The 23,605-nt window shown below is 41.6% G+C and overlaps 1 protein-coding gene across 3 annotated transcripts in view; it reads right to left on the bottom strand.

The window, feature by feature from the left end:
• MYRIP (myosin VIIA and Rab interacting protein) overlaps nucleotides 1–23,605 on the bottom strand; it is a 354,858-nt gene that overhangs the window by 182,822 nt on the left and 148,431 nt on the right. For all 3 annotated transcript variants that reach the window (XM_045798182.2, XM_045798184.2, XM_045798183.2), the window contains exon 3: nucleotides 17,700–17,921. In XM_045798182.2, coding sequence (XP_045654138.2) covers nucleotides 17,700–17,921 — 222 coding nt within the window. The remainder of the gene's footprint in view (nucleotides 1–17,699; nucleotides 17,922–23,605) is intronic.

Below are 23,605 nucleotides of genomic sequence, written 5' to 3'. Positions count from 1 at the left end.
TGCACAATGGAGTCCCGTAGAGCAGTACAAGTGGCTGTCCTGTTCAGTACAGAAGAGGCTTTGATACACTAACCTCCAAATTCTAGTTGGCTTAAAACTACAAGGGTTTTTTTTTTTTTTTTCTCCTATTACATGTTCAAGGTGGGTTGGCAGGAGGCTCTGTTCCACACAATCACTTAGAGACCTAGGTAAAGACTTTGCCATCTTATAGTTGCAAAATCAGACCACAAAGTCTTTAAGATCACCATTGGAGGGGAAGAGAGAAGGCGCTCTAGTTAACTGCCTTGACTTGAGCATGATCCGTGACACTTCTGCTCAGAGTCCATTGTCCAGAATCAATTGTATGGCTCTGGTCTAGCTGCAAGGGAGGCTGGAACATACAGGGAGGATACAAAATATTTGGTGAACACTATCTCTGCCATGTAAATGAACCACACATGTAACATGAATAGATATAACAAAGTGGAATGATGGGGGTGCCTGGGTGACTCAGTCAGTTGTGTTCAACTCTTAACTTTGGCTCAGGTCATGATCCCAGTGTTGAGAGATTGAGCCCCGAGTTGAGCTCCGCATTCAGCGTGCAGTCTGCTTGAGATTCTCTCTCCCTCTCCCTCTGGCCCTCCCACTTGCGCTCTCTCTCTCTCTCAAGTAAATAATCTTTAAAAAATGGTGCTTACCCTCAGAGGAAGGGAGGAAGATATAATTAAAGGGGGACACTCAGGGGTTTCCATTAGGATAGGTAACATTTTAGTTCAAAATCTGGGTGATGAATCCATAATTATTTGCCAAATCATTTTTAATTCCCTTTGTTTAACTTTATTATTACATAGTAAATTAAGAGACATTGGCTAGGGTGCCTGGGTGACTCAGTTGGTTAAGCGTCTGCCTTCAGCTCAGGTCATGATCCCGGGGTCCTGGGATTGAGCCCTGTAACAGGCTCCCTGCTCAGTGGGGAGCCTGCTTCTCCCTCTGCCCCTCCCCACTGCTTGTGCTCCCTCTCACTCTCTCTCATGCTCTTTCTTTTTCAAATAAATAAATAAAATCTTTTTTAAAAAAAAAGACATTGGCTATTAAAGATGACATCCATATTAATGAGCTAAAAATCATCAGCTGTATAACTTAGCCTGATGATTAAACATTTTCTTTGAGAAGAAAAAAATGAAATGTATACTGTGATACAGTACAAATAGTTTTAACTGATGTTTATATTAAAGCTGTGCACATTTTTTAGTTCCCTGGGGCACTAAAATTTAAAGTAATGTACACTTACAGTTATTAAATGATTTGAGTCAATATCCTGGAACATGCACTGACTGAGCGATTCTATGAAATTTTCCAGAAGGTGGACAAGCGTACTTATTTGTTGAGTGGTGGTATCCTTAACTGCCTTGGTCAATGCTGGGAAAGAAACTATAAGAATTAAGTATAAAACTAAATTATTTTGCTGTGCTTTGGTGCTCATAAGCAATTACGCTGTGCTTAATATTTTATAAAGTAAAGGAAATAGCTACTTAACAACCTCAGAATGGAAACAACATAATAAGAGCTATTCGTTATTGCAACTAAAATGTTGCTAAGTGATTTATATACCTTTTCTCTCATTCTTTTTACAGTAATTCTTGAGGAAAGTCTCATAACTCCTAAATTCAAAAGGACTGAATAACTTGTCCAGGGTCACATGGCAAAAACATGGCAGATCTAGGATTCAAAGCCAGATCTGTCTGATGCAGACCACATGAATGAATGTAGGGTGGAAAAGAACCTCAAGAGATCACCAAATCAATCCCTTCCTCTGGGAGGGGCTGCCAACAAAGGAACGTTCTGGGCTTCCCATTAATGTAAATTTCCAGTATAGAGGATCATCATTATTTTTTGGTATATTTTAGGTTCCATCCCTCTATGTGTGCACGACTGTGTTAGAGAAGGAATGAATGGGACAGTGAGAGTTAGAGAGTGGTCATTAGGGTCCCTGAGCAGGACACACTGAGGATCACTAAGGCACTTGCACCTGCACATGGGTCAGCATCCTCCTCCTCTCTAATTAGCCAATGACACACATAATCTGCCTAGACTAACACACATAGCAGCTCATGGCTGCTCCATTCCACTCAAGAGCTCTGCTGTGTTAGAAAAGGAGAGTTTTCAGGGGCGCCTGGGTGGCACAGTCGTTAAGCATCTGCCTTCGGCCCAGGGTGTGATCCCAGAGTTCTGGGATCGAGCCCCACATCAGGCTCCTCCACTAGGAGCCTGCTTCTTTCTCTCCCATTCCCCCTGCTTGTGTTCCCTCTCTCGCTGGCTGTCTCTGTCAAATAAATAAATAAAATCTTAAAAAAAAAAGAAAAAAGAAAAAAGAAAAAGAAAAGAAGAGTTTTCAATTATCCTTCTGTGAAATTCAGCCACTTTGAAAGATCAGCTGCCTTAACCCAAAAATACAATCCCAGTAACAAGCCTGTGTGGATGAGTCAGGCTAAGGGAAAATGCGAAGAACACACTGGCTCAAGGCAGCCTTTGCCATAGGTCTTTGTTGTCTTTGTTTAGGCTTCTTGGAAATCTTAATTGAGGCTCTTCCTGTGCATCCAGAGCTCACCCGCCAGAATCCAGTAGATAAGGAGACTGATGTATGGGGTGGGGGAGGAGAGAAGAAGAGGGGCAGGGAGTGGGAGGTTGGGGAGGTCAATAACAGTGTCAATAACAGGGGGCTGCTCTTTAGGGTCCCTAGAGAAGCCAGTCAGGCTATGATCAAGCCAGTCATAATAATAGTAACGGACATTCGCTAAACACCCAAATGTCAGGCACTGAAGCAGGTTCCCTCACAATTAAATTCTCACAACTCCAAAAGGAGGGCGTTATTATCCCTTGCCCTTGGCAGTGAGTGGTGGATTTGAACTCAGATATGTAACTCCAGCATCTGTGCTATTTCCAACATGGCACAGACTGACTCATTATCAGTAAGGTACCCAACCTGCTTAATTTATGACATGCTATGGTTTTCCAGCCAATCCAATCCCAGCTATTGAACCAAAGCTGTTTAATAAAATTGAATCTATTTAACCTAAGTTATTTAACTTCTACATGCCTAAGTTTCCCTGTATGTAAAGTGGGGCAAATAATAGTACCTACTTCACATACCATTATGAATATTAAAAGAGTTAATATTTATAATACTTCCTAGAGCATGCCTGGCACACAGTGTTATGTAAGTGGTTGTTATGTAAAATTCTCTCTAAATAAAGCTTGCCCCTATGGCGGCTGGGAGAATGGCCATATTCTTCCAGCAGAGAAAACATGACTCAGAGAACCTGGGGTGGAGGAAGACTCAGAAGACAGACAATAAAGAAGGTTCTTGTGTTTGAGGGTGTCAGAAAGTCAGGAAGGAGGATGCAGGCCTCCAGCTTGAAGCCAACAGTCTAATGTCCATAGGTGCTGAGCTGGAAACTGAGCCCGTGAGTTCTATCTTCTCTACCAGGAAAAGCGAGAGTGAAATTGTTAATTGTAGCATAAACAGAGTCAAGAGGGAGCTGAATCACAAGATGTGTGTGGGGGTCGCAAGGGAAGTACCCACTACCTCAACTATATTCATGGTGAGTTATATCCCAGGGACAGAAAGAGTGCCTGGGCATGGTTCCGGAAGCACAGCTGCTGATCTCCAAAAAATCACAGATTTTCTCCAAAGAGCCAGAGGCCACCTGTGACCTGGCTTCCTGCCCCCTCCCTGGACATCTCAGCAGCACCCTGCATGCTGGTTATGCTCAACCACCTGTGGTTTCCTCAACTTCCCAAGGAGTTTCAAGCTCTGGTCTCACCCTACCAGGAGCACCGAAGAACGACTACAGTCTTACCGGCTTTAGGGAAGGTCCAAGACCTAGTTTAAGACCAGAGAACACAAAACTCTTACTGCTGACCAATCCAATCACACTTGGTCACACAGGCACCTACCCTGAGCAAGCCCTTCCCAAAGAGCCGCTCCCTCCCAGACCGAGGCCACGGCTGGCCCGCTGCCCACTCCTGCTCTGCACAAGGACGAGGACGAGGCTGCAGAGCATGTGGGGCACGGTCGGGGCCGAGTATGAAAAGATGAAAGGGTCCTATCCTGCCCCTCATGCCCATTTCTGAAAAAACAGTGCCCAAGAAAATACGTTTCTAGCCTTCTCACGGTCAATAGGTCTGGTGATAGAGCCGGTGGGTATTTGCTTGCAGAGTATTTAGCATCTTAACCTTGCTATACATCGTCCCTCATCCCCCAGCCCCCAGCACATTGCCATGTTCTTCATGACCCGTCCAGATGCTCTCCACCCAAGCCACAGCTTTCTGTCCGCTTCTCTGGCCTGTAGCAGACCTCTGGTGCTCACATGCCTTGCTCAAAATACATGCAGTGCCAAAGCATCACAGCCAGATAGCGACTGTCATGCCTGTGATGGGGTTAACCTCAACCCCAGTCCTCTCCCTCCAAAATATAAGGAAAGGAAAAGAAAAACCTTTAGTTAGGGGATACTAACAAAAGAATGCTCAATACAGTTGCAGATAATGCTTTTTTTTTTTTTTTTAAGATTCTATTTATTTATTTGACAGAGAGAGAGACAACCAGTGAGAAAGGGAACACAAGCAGGGGGAGTGAGAGAGGAAGAAGCAGGCTCCCAGCATAGGAGCCTGATGTGGGGCTCGATCCCATAATGCCAGGATCACGCCAAGAGACACAGGCCTGCTCTATCTCCAGAAAGTCATCAAACATCTGAAGCACGGGTACTTTTTATATTTTTGTCTTTTTTTTTCCCCTCAAATGACAACAATCTGTTCAACCACTGGCTCAGTTTTAAAGACTATCTTTTAATGATTTTCTCTCTTAACTTAGTGTATCATAATTAGGGGCTTGGTGGTTGGTGGCTATGAATTTGGTTAATTATAGGCTAAGAAAAGGTGGGGCTGGGGAAATGCCTACCAGCCTCAAAATTGAGTGCAAAAATGTAAATACCATTTTGGTTACAAATTTGGCATTTTTTCCCTACCATGTCAATGGGCAAAGTTCATGATGATGACACCTGCTAGACTGGTCACCATTAGAAGAAAACACTGCCAAAGAACCAATGATTTGTTAAGCTCACTCGCTGTTCCAAGGCCACACAGTGTGGCTCTCTCCATGGGGTTCCGTGGTCCACAGGTCTGCAGTCAATGACCAGGAATGGTGCTACCAGCCTGGGTGACATTTCGTCAGCTGTTAAAAATCCCCGGATATTTCAAACTGTGCAACACGGCAGACACGGATGGTTGGCTGTAACTATTCACATCTGCTGTTGTAGTTGAGGGCAGCCATGGACAACACGTACATGAATAAACACGGCTGTGTGCCAGCAACACTCTTTTATAAAAACAGGTAACAGGCCAGATTTGGCCTGTGGGCCATCATTTGCTGACTCCTTTAACAGTTGGAATATTAACATTTTCCACTTTTCTCCTTGAACAGATATTTCTATGCTATTCTACTTCCCTTTCAGAATTTTATTTTAATGTCCTACATTTTTATGTTTAAGTCTTATTTCTCACTCTGTTATCATGCTTTGTCACAGAAATGTGTGCAATAAATTGAATTTAATAACTTTTTGAGCTTGCAGGCTCAAAGTGTCAAAATATTTATCTTGGGTTGAGTTATCAATTCTGATTATTAAGACACAATTGATCAAGAACATAAATATACAATATCTCGCAGCACATGAAAACTGTATGAAATTCAACTTTCAGTGCTCATAAATAAAGTTCTATTGGAATACAAAAAACTCATAAATATATTCAAATTCTGATAAATAGTAAAGAAACATAAACGTATATTTATTGGAAATACACCTTGCAGTGAGATGGCTTTTTTATTGGTTCCCGTATGCACAGATGGATACCACTGATTATTTGAATGAGAGAGTAGTGTTCTGCATTAGTTTTATGTGTTCTTTTAAAATATTTCAAGCGCTGAGGAAACTTTTTGCTATAGATGGGAAAAGAAGCAGTTCGGTTGTTGGTTTTTTATTTTTATAGCAGTGTCCTTCAACTTTGAACTCCATCTGAGTTATATGCTCAAAATCACACGGCAATCTAGGTTCCCATATTATTTTTAGTGGTCATTTAGGTCCTCCTGCAATTTCGTTGAAACTAAAGAAGCAGAAATCACCTGACCTGCAAAAGGGGACACTGCTCAGGTGTTAGGTACAACAAGATGTTTGTGGCACTCCTGGCCTTTACAGAAACATGGCTTATACCCTCACGTCCTCCTCCATTCCCATAGATCGCTCTGCTCTTCCTAGCAGATTCTGAACTAATGCTGTAGCTGAAACCCTTTCTGTTTGCTATGCAATGGGGATTTTAGAAAATTAGAAACCATGAACTCTTTTTCTTGTAGGTCACACTTATTGGCTAGGCCTGCCAATTTCGAGACACCACATTTAAGTGTGGAACATGAGAAAACATGCAAGAAACAAAAATATCTCCTTCTCAGTCCCATGTCAGGATGGTCACTCGCCTCTTCTCTTTCTTGGCCTAGAATTTCTATCTTGCAGCTCTGATTGCGATAAGTCTACTGTACCAGTTACCATTCTGCAGGTTCTGTTTTAAGCAGCAGGAATGAACTCTGGATGACTTCTGTGAAAAGGTAACTTAATGGAAAGATCTGGTGGCTTAAAGAATTCAGGGAAAAGTTGAATATCCAAGACTTGTAGTGGCAGCACGAGGGATCTCAGTAATGGGAACATCACCCTGGTCATCACTTTGTTCCCTATTTCAGGATGGCTCAGCTCTAATTGTCCTCAGTTGATGTGACGCTCTACCCAAGATTCAAAGTCCCAGAGATGATCAGACTGGCAGTGTTAGGGTCATGGGCCCATATACTGACTGGGCGGTTCATCCTCCAATTTTTCTTTTCTCTTTCTCTTTTTTTTTTTTTAAAAGATTTTATTTATTTATTTGACAGAGACAGCCAGAGAGAGAGGGAACACAAGCAGGGGGAGTAGGAGAGGATGAAGCAGGCTCCCAGCGGAGGAGCCTGATGCAGGGCTCGATCCCATAACTCGGGGATCACGCCCTGAGCCGAAGGCAGACGCCTAACGACTGAGCCACCCAGGCGCCCCCATCCTCCAATTTTTCAATATCCTAAGTTTCCTTTTCTCCCTGCTTTGCCTAAATCAATGCCTGCATTACTACCACAACCCAAATATACCCAAGTGCCACCAGCCTAAGAGAAAATACAAATATAAGGTAATCTTAGAATTCTGATATTATGGGTTCTGTGCCTCCTCCTGAAGAAAGCAGGACATCAGTCTCCACCCACAGTGTGTCTCCTGGGTCTTTATTGGAGTCCTAGGGAAGTCTCGCAGGAAGTCACTGGTGGTTCTTCCCCTCTCCAGCCCCTGCTAATGTTCAGTTCTAGAGAAATCGCTGGATTGAGGATTTCTCTGCTGCCAGGCCCTGCTCTCCTAGGCAAATGCCAAATCACTGCCAAGCTTCCCTGAGTGCTACCAGGGCCAATAATCCTCCCTATGCTTGAGCTTCTGTCCTCAAAGGAGAATGCCTCTCTTTCCAGGTCTATATCATACACTGTCCCCTAGGCTGCAGAGTAACTCCGTTGGGTCCCATGTTCCATGTTGAAAACAGCTTCTTTGTTTCTGCCTGCAGCCCCCTCTCTCTGGGACCAAGCAGGAGAATATACCAAGGGGTCTCGCCCTCCTTCTCTCTACCTCACATCACCCTTTGTCCTACATTCCTTGAAGGTCCCTGTATTAGTCATCACCTCCCCCCACCCCACAAAAGAACCAATAGGAGATTCTATCTATCATCTATCTATCTATCTATCATCTATCTATCATCTATCTATCATCTATCTATATCTATCTATCTATCTATCTATCTATCTATCATCACTCTATCATCTGTCATCATCATCTATTGAGAAATACATTTATTTTAAGAAACTGGTTCACAGGACTATGGAAGCTGGCAAGTCAAAAATCTTTAGGGTAGACCAGCAGGCTGGAAACTAAGAGCAGAGTGGCTGTTGCAGGTAGAGTCCAAAGGCTGTCTGCTGGCAGAATTCTTTCTTCCTCGGGGAAATTAATCTTTTTTCTCGAAAGGCCTTCAACTGATTGGATGGGGCTCACACATTATGGAGAGCAATCTGCTTTACTCAAAGTCTACTGATTTAAATGTTAATATGATCTAAAAAATATCTTCACAGCAACATCAAGACTACTGTTTGAGCAAATACCTGGGGAGCATGACCTAGCCAAGTTGACGCATAAAATTAGTCATCACAGCTCCTACGTAAACAGAAACATTAGTAAAAACCCGTGGTTGTCAGCCTAAAATGTATCCTAAATGCTCATTGTGAACACCACAGATTTAATCAAAAGCCTACTAAGCTTTGTATGTCAAAGTAAATATTTCTTCTTTTTTTAAACCTATTAAAATATGTGTTGAGAGGTCTGTGGTTTACCAAAATATCTCAAAGATTTAGTTCGTGCTCTTAATGTTCAATGTCACATAATGTCATAGTCTGTATTTTCCCTGAAAAGGCAGGCTTTTAGAAATTTGGTCATTCAGGGGATACAGCAACCACTCAACTCCAGCGGTCCAGACAGGATACAAGTTAGAGTGAAAGGCCTCAGCTAAGAGGGACTGTGAGAAGCCCAGAGTGCCAAAAGGAGGGGAGTGTCATGTGGTACTTTGTTCTCCTTCCCTGATACTCACTCCCGTGTCTTAGTCTGTCATTGCTATGGCTGCACAGGAAGTGTGTGTGTGCAGTTAACTGCCTGTGGACATGCAGTGCCTTCAGGAGGAACAGAAATCTACACTACCCCTTTAGCACCGGAGTACAGACTGAAAGCACAGACTGTCCACTTCTTCCATAGACTTAAAAGTAGGGTCCAAGTGGCTGGCTGAGCAAGGAGGCCTGCTAGCAAGCTGAAGGAGAGGAGCCCAAAGGCTCAGGCTGGGGGAGACTGTAAGCACAGTCTTGAACCTGGGACTGACAAAGTGACCTTGGCTAACCACTTGGTCATTCCAAGTTTCAGACCTCCCTGCCTCTAAATTGGGGCTAATCTCTTGCCCCCTCACAGAGTTCTTGTAAGGGTTACATGAAATAACTCATCTGAAAAGGCCAATCCAATCCCATGCCCATAGCAGGCACTCTTGATATATTTGTTATTTAATCTGTGGATAGCAAAAAATCAGTGACCAGAAAATAGATGCTAAGCTTTCACTGGGGGCAATTTATATTTTTCAAAATTCCCAACTGCCTCATGATTCAGGTCACTCTGACAACGATTAGACTGAGTGCCGCAGTCATGGTCTCTATGGAGATCTATTATAGACAGGCTGGTATCTATAACCTAAAGTGCCCATTATTTGGGACTTCAAAATACAAGTCCCTTTGGTGATTCCATTTTCCCTGGGAAGCTGGGTGATTTTAGCTCTGTGGCATAAAGCAGAGGGGGTTGTTGGGGGAAGAGCAACACTAAGGTAATGGGGGAGAAGATCTGGAATGAGGAGAGAAAGGGGCACATCCTAGATTTCTTTATGTCTGTTTTATGTACACCTGGTTATAGAAGCACATGTGTAAAATGTGGCAAATTTGGAACCTAAAAGGACAATAGAGGTAAGAGAACAATTATTTATCCATATGTTATCTCCCAATGCCAATGTTAACAGCATTAATGCATGTATTCTTTCAGTCTTTTTTGTTTCTTTTGTTATAGAGTAATTATCTTGTATATACATTTTAACATTGTAGCTTTTTTTAAAAAAAGATTTTATTTATTTATTTGAGAGACAGAGAGAAGAGAGAGCACAATGGGGGGCATGGAGAGGGAGAAGCAGACTCCCCACTGAGCAGGGAGCCCAACTTGGGGCTCAATCCCAGGACCCTAGGATAATGACCTAAGCCAAAGGCAGATGCTTAACTGACTGAGCCACCCAGGTGCCCCAGCATTGTAGTTTTTAATCTAGTGTTTTAATGTAAGAATTTACCCATGCTACTATAATATATACACTTTTTTAAAGGCCTCATCATATTTTATCAAGTTGAAAATGCCCTAATTTGCTTCCACTGTCCTACTGTTGGACATTTAGATTGCTTCTGTTTTTGTATTACAAATAATTCAGTACACCTCATTTTTGTGCAGTATTAAAAAAATCTTCCATCTTCTCTTTAGGTATAGGTTTTCAAAAATGAAATTACTGGGCTCAGGGGCTTAGACATGATCAAGGTTCTTGATACATGTTGGTAAAAAGTTATGCCCATTTTGATCCCACCAGCAATGGATGAGTGCGCCTGTTTCAATCTACCCACGTCAACACTAAGCAGACTGATTTTTAAAAAAATCACTAATTTAATGAGGCAAACAATACTACTTGAAGCATACATCTCTATTGCCTTGCTTTCTGGTGAGGTTCACTATCTTCCCATATATTTGCTCACCTGTGAACGTCCTTACCCTATAGCGATAATTTTTAATACTGTATCTTCTTTAGGGATATTGCAAATCCACAGGGGTATCTCTAAAACATACTGTGGAGTTCATACCAAAAGGGAAGTATGCTAGTTTATGATTATGCGGACTGTGAATAGGTGATCAGATACAAGTAAACAATACTCAACTCCAAGTGAAAAGAAATGAAGGCTTGAGTTGTCTCAGAAAAACCAAAGCAAATGACACAGGCATAACGAGGAGATGTGTTTTGATTTCAATTCCAAGGATATTTTTTTTTTCTCATTCCCTGACAACAATCTCCCAAATTGGTCTGTGTTAAAGATAATAGCACACAGTGACAAAAATCAGAGAGAACAATTTTTATAATGAAGCCAAGAACTAGGAAGCCAATTTGTTCCCAAGGAAAGTAAGAGTGTTGTTCTTGAATCAACTCGACCCCAAATGACAACGGCTGATAAGTAAGGTCTGGACTTGCTCTGAACGTTTTGTTTCCTGCGGAAGATCTTAAAATGCAACTACTATATATCCTTCTTTATAATGTTTGAATGAATCTATACAATAAATTGTCTAGAAGAGAAATAAATAAATAAATATACATGACAAAGGGAATGATTCAGTAGTATCCCATTGGCTATATAACCTCCAAAATAAGTAATCCATCATTCATTCTCTAATAAATTCATCTAATGTTTGTTAATTTCCCAAAGTTAAAAATTCTAAACCGACAACAAAAATATATATATTTTTAAAGATTTTATTTATTTATTTGAAAGACAGTGCGTGTGTGTGCGTGTGAGGGCATGCATGCACATGGCGGGGGTAGGGGGCAGGGAACAGAGGAGGAGGGCAGAGGAGGAGGGAGAGGGACAAGCATACCATGCTGAGTGTGGAGCCCCACATGGGGCTTGATCTCAAGATCCTGAGATCGTGACCTGAGCCGAAACCAAGAGTCAGATGCTTAACCAACTGAGCCAGCCAGGTGCCTCACAAAAATAGCTTTTAATGGAAAACATATGAAGCAAAAGAACGGATGATGAACTAACCCGCTGATCATAATTACAGCAATGACCATTAAAAGGGAATTTTCATTGAAAATTAAAATACTTTTACTGTAATAAATAACCAAACAGAAGACCAGGACATGAAATAGAAAAGCAGAAAGCTGAATGGACAGATTCTACCATTTGTACAGAGACTAGACACTATCTGGGGCCTCCCTGATGAACCCTGCATTTCCAACCCAAGTCGCTCATTTCGAACTACACCACGGACAGGCCAGGTACCTGATAGTCATTTATTTCTGGTTTGTTAATATTTTGTGTGAATATCTACCCTAACTCAACTCCTAACTCCTTAATTTTTTGTGAATAAGAATTCTTATTATTATAATTATTCTTGGCTCCATATGCATATGGTTGCCACTGGACAAACAGCTTAAAACTAAATCAATGTGGTACAAATGGGACTAATTTACATGGGAAAGGGAAAGTACCTCGTGGCCAGTGGGCAGTGAAATATGGGTCTGAATGTGGCCTCAAAAATTGATCACCTCTGCAACTTCATAAAGCTGCTATCAAGCACTTCACTGAGTTTCACAAGCACACACACACACACAAACACACACACAATGTGTTCTTCATAGATTCTGACATACGAATCTACTGGATGAATATCCACAATAAAATAAATCCCCTCTAAGCCAAGAAGTGAATCTCCGATCCCACCAGGAGCAGAGAAACAGATGAACAATGTGAATGATGGCCCAGTGCCCACAATGCCATCACCCCTCATGACACCGGCTTTTGCCAGGTAAAATCTGTATTCGAAGTCTGAACAATCTGTTGTAAACTATTTTTTTCTGTTTCAAGAAACTCGACAGGGTTTACAAGCTGTTATCAATCAGAAATCTCTCCTATATGATTCAAGTCAAAGTAGTCCTTAAATGCTTCCCATGATGAGTCTGGCTGTGTCTGCTGTATAGCACTGAGGAGTTACACAGCTTGACTAGGTAAGTAAAACAAACTCTTCTGAGGCATCCTTCAAAATATACAAGACTGTCAGCCCACAGGTCATACACCTGAGGTGTTTTGGCCCGGACATACTTCTCTATCAAATTGGGCCTTAGAGAAATTTCTAGAAGCAAAAACCTGCCACATGTATTATGGATTTTTTTTCCCGTAGATAGGTTCTTTTCTTTCTTTCTTTCTTTTTTTTTTTTTTCAGAAGATTTTATTTATTTATTTGACAGAGAGAGAGAACACAAGGAGGGGAGCAGTAGGCAGAGGGAGAGAAGCACGCTCCCCACTGAGCAAAGAGCTGGATGTGGGGCTCAATCCCAGGATCCTGGGATGATCATCTGAGCCAAAGGCAGACGCTTAACCAACTAAGCCACCCAGGTGCCCCTCCCTAGATAGGTTCCTATGATGAACTTGAATAAAACGGAATAAGCTCAACTTTTCCATCAATAGTATTACAATTCCAAGACTCCCAGAAATGTCCCCACATGACATCATACAAGATGAAAACAGCAAAATTCCCAACTTCTCCTCAGGATTGTACTTCTGCCAACTTTGATTAAACAAGTGTGGGTGTGTGCTATCTGTGCTAGACATACTGAATGTGGATAACTTCTCAGTAATCCTCCCCTTTCTTTAAAAAACTAATAGAGCAAATGTACATGAGTTTTTCGGATATCTTTCAAGGTAGCCTTCTTTGGATGGTTCTTTGTTTTCCGATGCCTTTCCGAGACTCAGGGAGTTGTCATGCAATGTTGACATGGAAATGATGCAAGATTTAGTTCAATGGGATTTCCAAAGCCTCCTGCCTCCTCATTAGGTGGCTAGAAATGCGAAATAGAAATTTAAAATATAGCCTTACAAACCATTCGATGCCCTTTTACAGCTTATTTTTCAATATCTGACTATCGCTTGAGACAATCTAGTATAAATGAAATAGCCCAGCATTCCATCAGAAGACTGGCTTTCGAGCAAGGTTCTTCCATTTAGAAGTGATATGATCCCAAGGTAGTGTAGTGCTCACTTAACACAACTGCTGTTTGATGAAAGCAATACATCATTTAATTGTAACTCATAATAGACCCATACACACAACACAGGGTATGTGGGGTCGAAAGGCTGTGACTACATGTCTTATTGCTATTAACTGTGTAGTATATTTGGAGATTTTTTCTGATCCTCTGAGAAGAGAAATAGAGAAAAATGGAAAGAAACAAGATCGTGCAGGTACTAGTATTTCCTTCTGTGTGGGGGTGAATGTATTGATGGGCAGCAAATAACAGCATATTTTAATACCTGCTAGGGTTTGTAATTGTGATGATACCACAACCCTTGAGGATCAGACCTGAACTCTTCACCTCAACTGACCTAATTCTATATGCCACTGCAAAGAGTGGTCTGTTCCAGGCCCTCTGCACACCTTGGGAGATCTGTTCTGCTCTTGGCATACCTTGTCCAAGAATGCCCTGTAATTCCTCTTCCCAATCGGAGTTCCATTTGGGGTCCCCCTGTCTTCCAGAAAACCGAATCGCCAAGGAATTGTTGAAAAGGAAAAACAAAGCTGGGGCATCACGTTGCCAGACTTCAAGCTATACTGCAAAGCTGTGATCACAAAGACAGAATGGTACTGGCACAAAAACAGACACATAGACCAAGGGAACAGAATAGAGACCCCAGAAATGGACCCTCGGCTCTTCGGGCAACTGATCTTTGACAAAGCAGGAAAAAACATCCAGTGGAAAAAAGACAGTCTCTTCAATAAATGGTGCTGGGAAAATTGGACAGCTACACGCAAAAGAATGAAACTTGACCACTCTTTCACACCATACACAAAGATAAACTCCAAATGGATGAAAGACCTCGATGTGAGACAGGAATCCATCAAAACCCTAGAGGAGAACATAGGCTGCAACCTCTTTGACATCGGCCCTAGCAACTTTTTTCATGACACATCTCCAAAGGCAAGAGAAACAAAAGATAAAATGAACTCGTGGGACTTCATCAAGATTAAAAGCTTCTGCACAGCCAAGGAAACAGTCAAAAAAACTAAGAGGTAGCCCACGGAATGGGAGAAGATAGTTGCAAATGACACTACAAATAAAAGACTGTATCCAAGATCTACAAAGAACTTCTCAAACTCAATACATGTGAAACAAATAATCAAATCAATAAATGGGCAGAAGATATGAACAGACACTTTTCCAATGAAGACATAGAAATGGCTAACAGACACATGAAAAAATGTTCAAAATCATTAGCCATCAGGGAAATTCATACCAAAACCACACTGAGATACCACCTTACACCAGTTAGAATGGCAAAAATGGACAAGGCAGGAAACAACAAATGTTGGAGAGGATGTGGAGAAAGGGAATCCCTCTTACACTGTTGGTGGGAATGCAAGTTGGTACAGCCACTCTGGAAAACTGTGTGGAGGTACCTTAAAAAGTTAAAAATAGAGCTACCCTATGACCCAGCAATTGCACTACTGGGTATTTACCCCAAAGATACAGACATAGTGAAGAGAAGGGCCATATGCACCCCAATGTTCATAGCAGCATTGTCCACAATAGCTAAATCGTGGAAGGAGCCGAGATGCCTTTCAACAGATGACTGGATGAAGAAGATGTGGTCCATATATACAATGGAATATTACTCAGCCATCAGAAAGAACGATTACACAACATTTGCAGCAACATGGACGGGACTGGAGGAGATTATGCTAAGTGAAATAAGTCAAGCAGAGAAAGACAATTATCATATGGTTTCACTCATTTATGGAACATAAGAAATAGGAAGATTGGTAGGAGAAGGAAGGGAAGAAAGAACTGGGCGGTAAACAGAAGAGGGAATGAACCATGAGAGACTGTGGACTCTGGGAAACAAATGGGGAGGGGAAGGGGTGGGTGATCTGGATAGGCTGGTGATGGGTATTAAGGAGGGCACATATTGCATGGTGCACTGGGTGTTATACACAAGTAATGAATCATGGAACTTTACATCAAAAACTTGGGATGTACTGTATGGTGACTAACATAACATAATAAAAAATGATTATTAAAAAAAAAAAAAAGAAAACCTCATTGGGATACCCTATACTCTCTGGATCCTTTTCTCTTTAAAATTCCTGAAGCCCCATTTGTACCATGCATTTGGCTGCTTTGGAACATCGTCCTGTTCTGTCACTCGACACACAAAGATTTGTGTGTCTTCCACCTGCCAAGCTCTCGTGCTGCAAATGGAGTTCAAGAAGACAGGGAAGGTCCCTGTCTTTGAGGCATTCATCACGGATTAAGTTGGTCACCAACATGGGTGCAGCCCGGTGGTGTCATGGCAGATGTTTGAGTCAAATGTTGTACAAGACCCACCCAGCTTGCTGGGTAAACAATTGTGACATTCAGCCGCACCATGCTCTTCCACTCCTTATTTCTGTCACTCCTGGCCTGCTCGTTCTTCCTCCTCACTCAAGAAAATTGTGTCACCTGAATTAGTCTCCCCCTCCAAACTACTGCCATCAACCTAGTCACTTTGGAATCCATGTGCACTTGCCTTTTAGTCCCATGCCTCCTTCGCTCGACCTCAGCCTCCTATGCCCATGTTCACGCCCAATAGATCCACCTCAGAAACCGTTACTTCAAACACCTTTTCCCCTACACGAAACTTTCTCTGCTATAATGACATAATGACAGTTACCAACTTTACCAGGTACTTCTAGCTGACTGAACTCTGTTTTCTTCCCACCATCTACAGCTCCTTTCTGTCTTTCCTTTACTATCCACATTAATCTATCATTTTAAATATCTTACACTCCATTACCCTTGCATCTGTCCCAAACCCCTGAAAGACTCCCCAACCCAGGAAGAAACTGACCATCTGCTTTCCTCATGCCTGCATATGTGAGGTGGAGTGCGGCTGGAGCAAAACGCACAATGAGCTGGTCGGAAATATACAAATCAGTGATAAGAACCCAGCTCAAAAGCCTGGGTCTCCAACTTCTGTAATGTTTAATGCACATAATTTCTTCCAACATCCAACTCTTGTTATCAGCACTTTACTGAGAAATGGAAGACACAGGATGAACCTGTTTGCATCATCCACTCCCAAGCATAGGCTCACCCACAATTAAAGTCTCCTCCTACCTTTTGGTGCCACAGGGTTTCTCCTCCTCCTACCCAGCTGGTATGTGGGGACTCGGATGGGTTCCTTGCTCTGAAAGTCATAGGCAGAACCTGGCCAGCATCCCATCCTGGACAACGGGTGCTCAGCAAACCATGTTTGCTTCCGTTGGTTTCTCTTTATAGCTCAGAGACTGAGTCCCTGGAGATCCCAAGGGAGCTTAGCAGTCATCTCCATTAACTAGCTTTATGGGAAAATATTGGGACTTGGTAAGTTAAAGGATATAAGTAAACAAACAAGGCAGGAGGAAAGAAGGAAAAGATGAGGGAGGCAGGAGCTCCTGTTCTTGGGACCAGCCAGTCTCTGTCTTGCTCACAGTGAGGGGCATTATGGAAGGATACAATGAATACGAATGTGTTTTGCAGGTGCTAGGATCAGCAACGATTTAAGAATGCCAAGCAACAAACACCAGACACTGGCTTATCAAACTTATCGGTTTCCAAATCCTCAAATGTATCAAAGAAATGCTATGGCAGTCATTGAGGGAGAATAAAAACACGTATCTCCGCGAGACTCCATGCTAGCCATTTCCTTCACGTGGAGACCACCATCCCCACCCCCTTTCACGTTAGTAATTCTTTTTCATCTTTTACCATCCTGCCTTTATTTCTTGTTTTCGGTGAAGCTTTTTCCAAACCCTAGAGCTAGTGGCTCCTTGCTGTGTGTCCCCACAGCCAACAGGCAAACTGGTCAGGCCTCTATCATGGGATATACCATATATACACCGTATATACGGTCATCAACACTCATGCATTCATCATCCCCATAAGCAATCTGCCAGATCCACCATCATGTTCCCGCACCCAGCATAATTCCCAAGAATCCAGCACATGCTCGTGGAATGAATGAATGAAAGGATGAGACCAGACAAGAAGCATAACCCTCCCCCGTTCTCTTTGTAAAGGTCACGTGGTGTTCCGCACACTTCAGCAATCTCTTCACTGCAGTCAGGACTCTGTGCTGACCAGTCACCCTCTGCTGCTCCTACCTGGCTAAGTGGAGACCGTGCCACCAGTGGACATCTTAAGTCCACTTGGCCACTCACCTGGCTTGCTGGCAGACGTAGCAGATCCACACCTTCTCGTGCTTCTGGTAGGAGCAGCAGTTCTTGCAGACATTGAACTTGCAGTCGGCGCACCTGCGCTTGGTGTTGACCAGGAAGGTGAAGGGCGAGCAGCAGCGCATGCAGCAGTGCTCCACGAACTTCTGGTGCTTCGAGAGGATGCTGCACTTGCTGCCTTCCTCCGCCAGCCTCTGCTTCATCTCACTGCACAACCGGGAGGAGAAGAGAAATAGCACAACTGGTCAGGACTCTCTCTCCATAAGGCACCTGTCCGGGGCCTCCCATAGGCCAAGCCACCACGCAGCATCTTCCCGCAAAATGATAAACTCTGAAAGCCCAATTGCCTGGCCTGATATCCAGAGAGGAGCCCTCCTGGTGAATTACTTTTTGTGCACTTCTGCATGTCGTGTTTTCTATGAGAAAGCACATGAGCCTTATTACTTATATTTCAGACAATAGATATACAAATTATCATAAAAACTAAGCACATCCTTGAAAAATAAAACTCTTAACTTAATTAATGCCTTTTTAAAGGAGCAGGAGATCATCTATGCTCAAGCATTAATCCTCGCAACAGCCCTGCTGGGAATAGGATAAAGGCGGCCCTGGTCCTATTTAACATCCCCCGAAATGAAAGCACCCAGGGATTTTAAAAGCTTTCAAATCAATGTAAGTCAATAAAGATTCTCTGGGTGATGGGCAAATCCCAAGCACTAGCGATTCAGAACTGGATCAAAGACAATCCTTTCTTCCAAAGAGCTCATGGTCATACTGGGCACATGGCCAGCCATGTTGATGAAGACCACCACCCTGCACGCACGTCTCTCTCCACTCAGGGAGGAGGAACGAGAACCCCGAGAGACAAGGACACCCCGAAGAGGCTGAGTTTCCTAGGGAAAAACTGAGTGGAAGTAACCAAATTACTCTGACCTGCCAAGTTTGAGATGTTATTCCTGCTACAAAAATGGACACCCATAAATAGTAACAAGACAAATAACTGATTTTTTCCATGCCCACTTTGTGATTGTGCAATCCATCCCAGATCTATGACGTATATGGCAAATACTTCCTCCCAGTTTGCATTTGTCTTTTCAACTAGGCTGGTGGTGTCTTTCATTATTTAGAAGTGCTTCCTTTTTCTGTAATTAAATTTGTCAGGGAGTCCCTGCAGTGGGATGAATGGTGGCCCCCAAAAGGTATGTCCATGCCCTCAGCACTACAGCCTGAAATACTTCCTTATTTGGGAAAAAGGGTGTTTAGAGATGTCATAAGTTAAGGATCTTGAGGGGTGATCATCCTGGATGACCCTGGCGTGCCCTGATTCCAATGACAAGTGTCATTATAAGAGACACACAGTGGAGAAGACAATGGGAAGATAGGGTTCAAGTCCTCAACCATCTCTGCCCCTGGGCTTCCTCCCGGGCCCTGCCACAGGCCATGACGCTGTCCCATTTCTGCACATCCAGGCTCCCTTGGGACCTCTCTCTTTCTTTCCAGGGGCCTCCATGGCCCGCCTGACCAGAGGCCAATTCTCAAAATCCATGACCTAAATGCTGAACAATGGTTGTGTAGATAGGAGTTGCCGTTGCCTGACACATTAGGCATGGGAGTAAATTAACCAGGACATAGGTAAGCAGAAAGGAAAAATGTTAGAATTACCTATATTCCACTACTCAGTTATATTTATGTACCCACTGTCTCTCCCTTTCCCCCCTTATCCCCCAACTTCCTCTCTCTTTTTCTGTTTCCTCTCTCTACCTCCCTTGCTCTCTTATTTTAAAATGATGATATTATATATACTGTTTTGATTTTGAAGCCTAGGGAATCATCTATTTGTTGTTCAGATTTTCAAGTATGTTGACATAAAGTGGTTTACAGATTCCTCTCATGACTCTAAGACATCTACTATATTTACAATTATGTCTCCTTTTCTTTCTGAATATTGCCTATTTGACCCTAAGCTTTTTTGCCCTTTGATCAGTAGGTTCTGAAGTTTATTTATTTTGTCAATTTAAATGAAGGACTAGCATTTGGTTAATTGTCCATGTTGCTTATTTATTTTCCATTCCAATAAAGTCCTGTCTTACCTTTATTACTTTTCCCTTCTACTGGTTTTGAGTTTGCTCTATTCTTTTTTTTTTTTATTGAAGTGTAATTAAAATACAGTATTATATTAGTTTCAGGTGTACAACACAGTGAATCAACAACTCTATACATTATCCAGTGCTCATCATGGTAAGTGCACTTTTAATCCCCATCACCTATCTCACCCATCCCCCCACCCACCAGCCCTCTGGTAACCATCAGTGTGTCTCCTTTAGTTAAGAGTCTGTTCTTTGTTTATCTCTTTTTTCTTTGTTACTTAAAAGCTACATATAAGTTAAATCATATGGTATTTGTTTTTCTCTGACTTATTTCACTCACCATTACACTTTCTAGGTCCATCTATGTTGTTACAGATGGCAAGACCTCATTCTTTTTTTATAGCTGAGTAATACTCCATTGTATGTATCTACCACATCTTTATCCATTCATCTATCAGTGGACACTGGGCCGCTTCCATATCTTGGCTATCGTAAATAACGCTGCAACAAACATACGGGGCGTATAGCTTTTTGAATTAGTGTGTTTGTTTTCTTTGGGCAAATATCCAGTAGTGGGATTATTGGATCATATGGTATTTCCATTTTCAAGTTTTTGAGGAAACTTTCATACTGTTTCCCACAGTGGCTGCTCCAGTTTGCGTTCCCACCAAAAATGCATGAGGGTTCCTTCTTCTCCACATCCTCACCAGCACTTGCTGTGTCTTGTCTTTTTGATCCTAGCCATTCTGACAGGTGTGAGGTGGTATCTCCTTGTGGTTTTGATTTGCATTTTCCTGATTAGTAATGTTGAGCACCGTTTCATGTGTCTGTTGGCCGTCAGTATGCCTTCTTTGGAGAAATGTTTATCTAGGTTTCTGCCCATTTAAATCAGTTATTTAAATCAGTATTTGTTTTTTGGGGGTATTGAGTTGTTAAGTTCTTTATATATTTTGGATATTAACCCCTTATCAGATATATCATTTGCAAATATCTTTTCCCACTCAGTAGGTTGCCGTTTTGTGTTATTGATGATTTCCTTTGCTGTGCAGAAGGTTATTTAGGTGTAGTTCCAATAGTTTAATTTTGATTTGGGTTCCCTTGCCTGAGGAGACATATCTAGAAAAATATTTCTAAGGCCAGTGTCAAAGAAATTACTACCTATGCTCTCTTCTAGGTATTTTATAGTTTCAAGTCTCATATTTAGGTTTTTAATACATTTTGAGTTTATTTTTGTGTCTGGTTGTCCAGTTTCATTCTTTTGCAAGTAGCTGTCCAGTTTTCCCAGCATCATTTATCAAGAGATTGTCTCTTCCCCCATTGCATATTCTTGCCTCTTTTTTTGTAGATTAATTGACCATATAAGCATGGGTTTATTTTTGGGCTTTCCACCTGTCCCATTGATTTAGGTGTCTGTTTTTGCGCCAGTACCATACGGTTTTGATGACAGTTTTGTAGTGTATCTTGGAATCTCCGATTATGATATCTCTAGCTTTGCAAGATTGCTTTGGTTATTTGGGGTCTTTAGTGGTTCTATACAAATTATAGGATTATTTGTTCCAGTTCTATGAAAAATGACATTGGTATTTTGATAGGAATTGCATTAGATCTGTAGATTTCTTTGGGTAGTATGGACATTTTAACAGTATTGTTTCTTCCAATCCATGAGCATGGAATATTTTTGCATTTGTGTCATTTTTGGAATATTTTTGCATTTGTGTCATTTTCAGTTTCTTTCATCTTATAGTTTTCAGAGTGTAAGAATTTCACCTACTTGGTCAAGTTCATTCTTAGATATATTTTATTTTTTTGGTGCCATTATAAATGGGACTATTTCTTAATTTCTCATTCTGCTAATTCATTACTAGTATATAGAAATGCAACAGATTCTGTATATAATTCTGTATCCTGCAACTTAACTGAATTCATTTATCAGTTCTAATAGCTTTTTTTTTTTTTTGCAGAGTCTTTAGGGTTTTGTATATATAGTTTTTAGCAACTTTCAACAAATAAATTTTAAAAAGTAAAGCTCATTTACTTTTAATAGCATGGAGAACATTAGGAGAAGGAAGGGAAAAATGAAGGGGAGGATATCACAGGGGGAGATGAACCGCGAGAGACTATGGACTCCAGGAAACAAACTGAGGGTTTCAGAGGGGAGGGGGTGGAGGGATGTGTTAGCCTTGTGGTGGTTATTAAGGAGGGCACCTGTTGCAATGAGCACTATGCAAACAATGAACCATGGAGTACTGTATGGTAACATAACATAATAAAAAAATTAATGTTTATTCTTTTCTAACATATGCATTTGAGACTATAAAACTCTCCACATATCCCTTTCGCTGCACACCACAGGTTTTCAATCAGAACATTTTTATTGTTATCCTGTTTTACATATTTGATAATTCTCAGGTTTGAAATTTCCAAATAGAGGAACTTTGTTACTGATTTTGATTTTAATTTTACATTTTGATCAGAGAAGAGGGTCTGGAAGAAATGAATTCTCTGGTACTTGTTGAGACTTGCACGATAGCCTACTACATGCTCAACTTTTGTAAAGTCCCATGTATGTTTGAAAAGAATATTTATTTTCTATTTATGGAGAACAAAACATTACATTCTCCCATTATTGTGGATCTATAATTTCTCTTTAATTCTAGTTAAGTTTGACTTTGTTTTTAAGACTATAATGTAAGGTGCATCAAAGTTCATAAAGGTTATGTTCTTATTGAAATATCCTTTTGTGATCACATACAACCCTCTCTATCCCTAATAATGCTTTTTTGTCTTAAAGTTTGTCTTGTATTTATAGTCTATATTACTTATTTTTTTACATTAGTTATTTTTTAAATTGAGTGTGTGACAGGATATATCTTTTTATGGCTCTTCACTTTCTTTTTTTTTTTACGTTTTTTTATTATGTTAGTCACCATACGGTACATCCCCGGTTTCCGATGTAAAGTTCGATGATTCATTAGTTGCGTATAACACCCAGTGCACCATGCAATGCGTGCCCTCCTTACTACCCATCACCAGTCTATCCCATTCCCCCAGCCCCTCCCCTCTGAAGCCCTCAGTTTGTTTCTCATAGTCCATAGTCTCTCATGCTTCATTCCCCTTCTGATTACCCCCCCTTTCCTTATCCCTTTCTTCCCCTACCGATCTTCCTAGTTCTTATGTTCCATAGATGAGGGAAATCATATGATAATTGTCTTTCTCTGCTTGACTTATTTCACTTAGCATTATCTCCTCCAGTCCCGTCCATGTTGCAGCAAATGTTGAGAATTTGTTCTTTCTGATGGCTGAGTAATAATTCCATTGTATATATGGACCACAACTTCTTAATCCAGTCATCTGTTGAAGGGCATCTTGGTTCCTTCCATGCTTTGGCTATTGTGGACAATGATGCTATGAACATTGGGGTGCATATGGCCCTTCTCTTCACTACGTCTGTATCTTTGGGGTAAATACCCAGTAGTGCAATGGCTGGGTCATAGGGTAGCTCAATTTTTAACTTTTTAAGGGACCTCCACACTGTTTTCCAGAGTGGCTGTACCAACCTGCATTCCCACCAACAATGTAGGAGGGATCCCCTTTCTCCACATCCTCTCCAACATTTGTTGTTTCTTGCCTTGTCTATTTTTGCCATTCTAACTGGCGTAAGGTGGTATCTCAGTGTGGTTTTGATTTGAACTTCCCTGATGGCTAATGATTTTGAACATTTTTTCATGTGTCTGTTATATGGCTCTTCACTTTCAACATTTGTATTGTGTTTCAGATAGGGATGTTATAAGCAGAACATAGCTG

This window comes from Ursus americanus, chromosome 20 (assembly GCF_024610735.1).
Source record: "Ursus americanus isolate L20-20 chromosome 20, mUrsAme1.1.p, whole genome shotgun sequence".
Lineage (NCBI taxonomy): Eukaryota > Metazoa > Chordata > Mammalia > Carnivora > Ursidae > Ursus > Ursus americanus.
The sequence above is the reverse complement of the archived record's forward strand: the minus strand, read 5'-3'. Positions and strand labels throughout refer to the sequence as shown.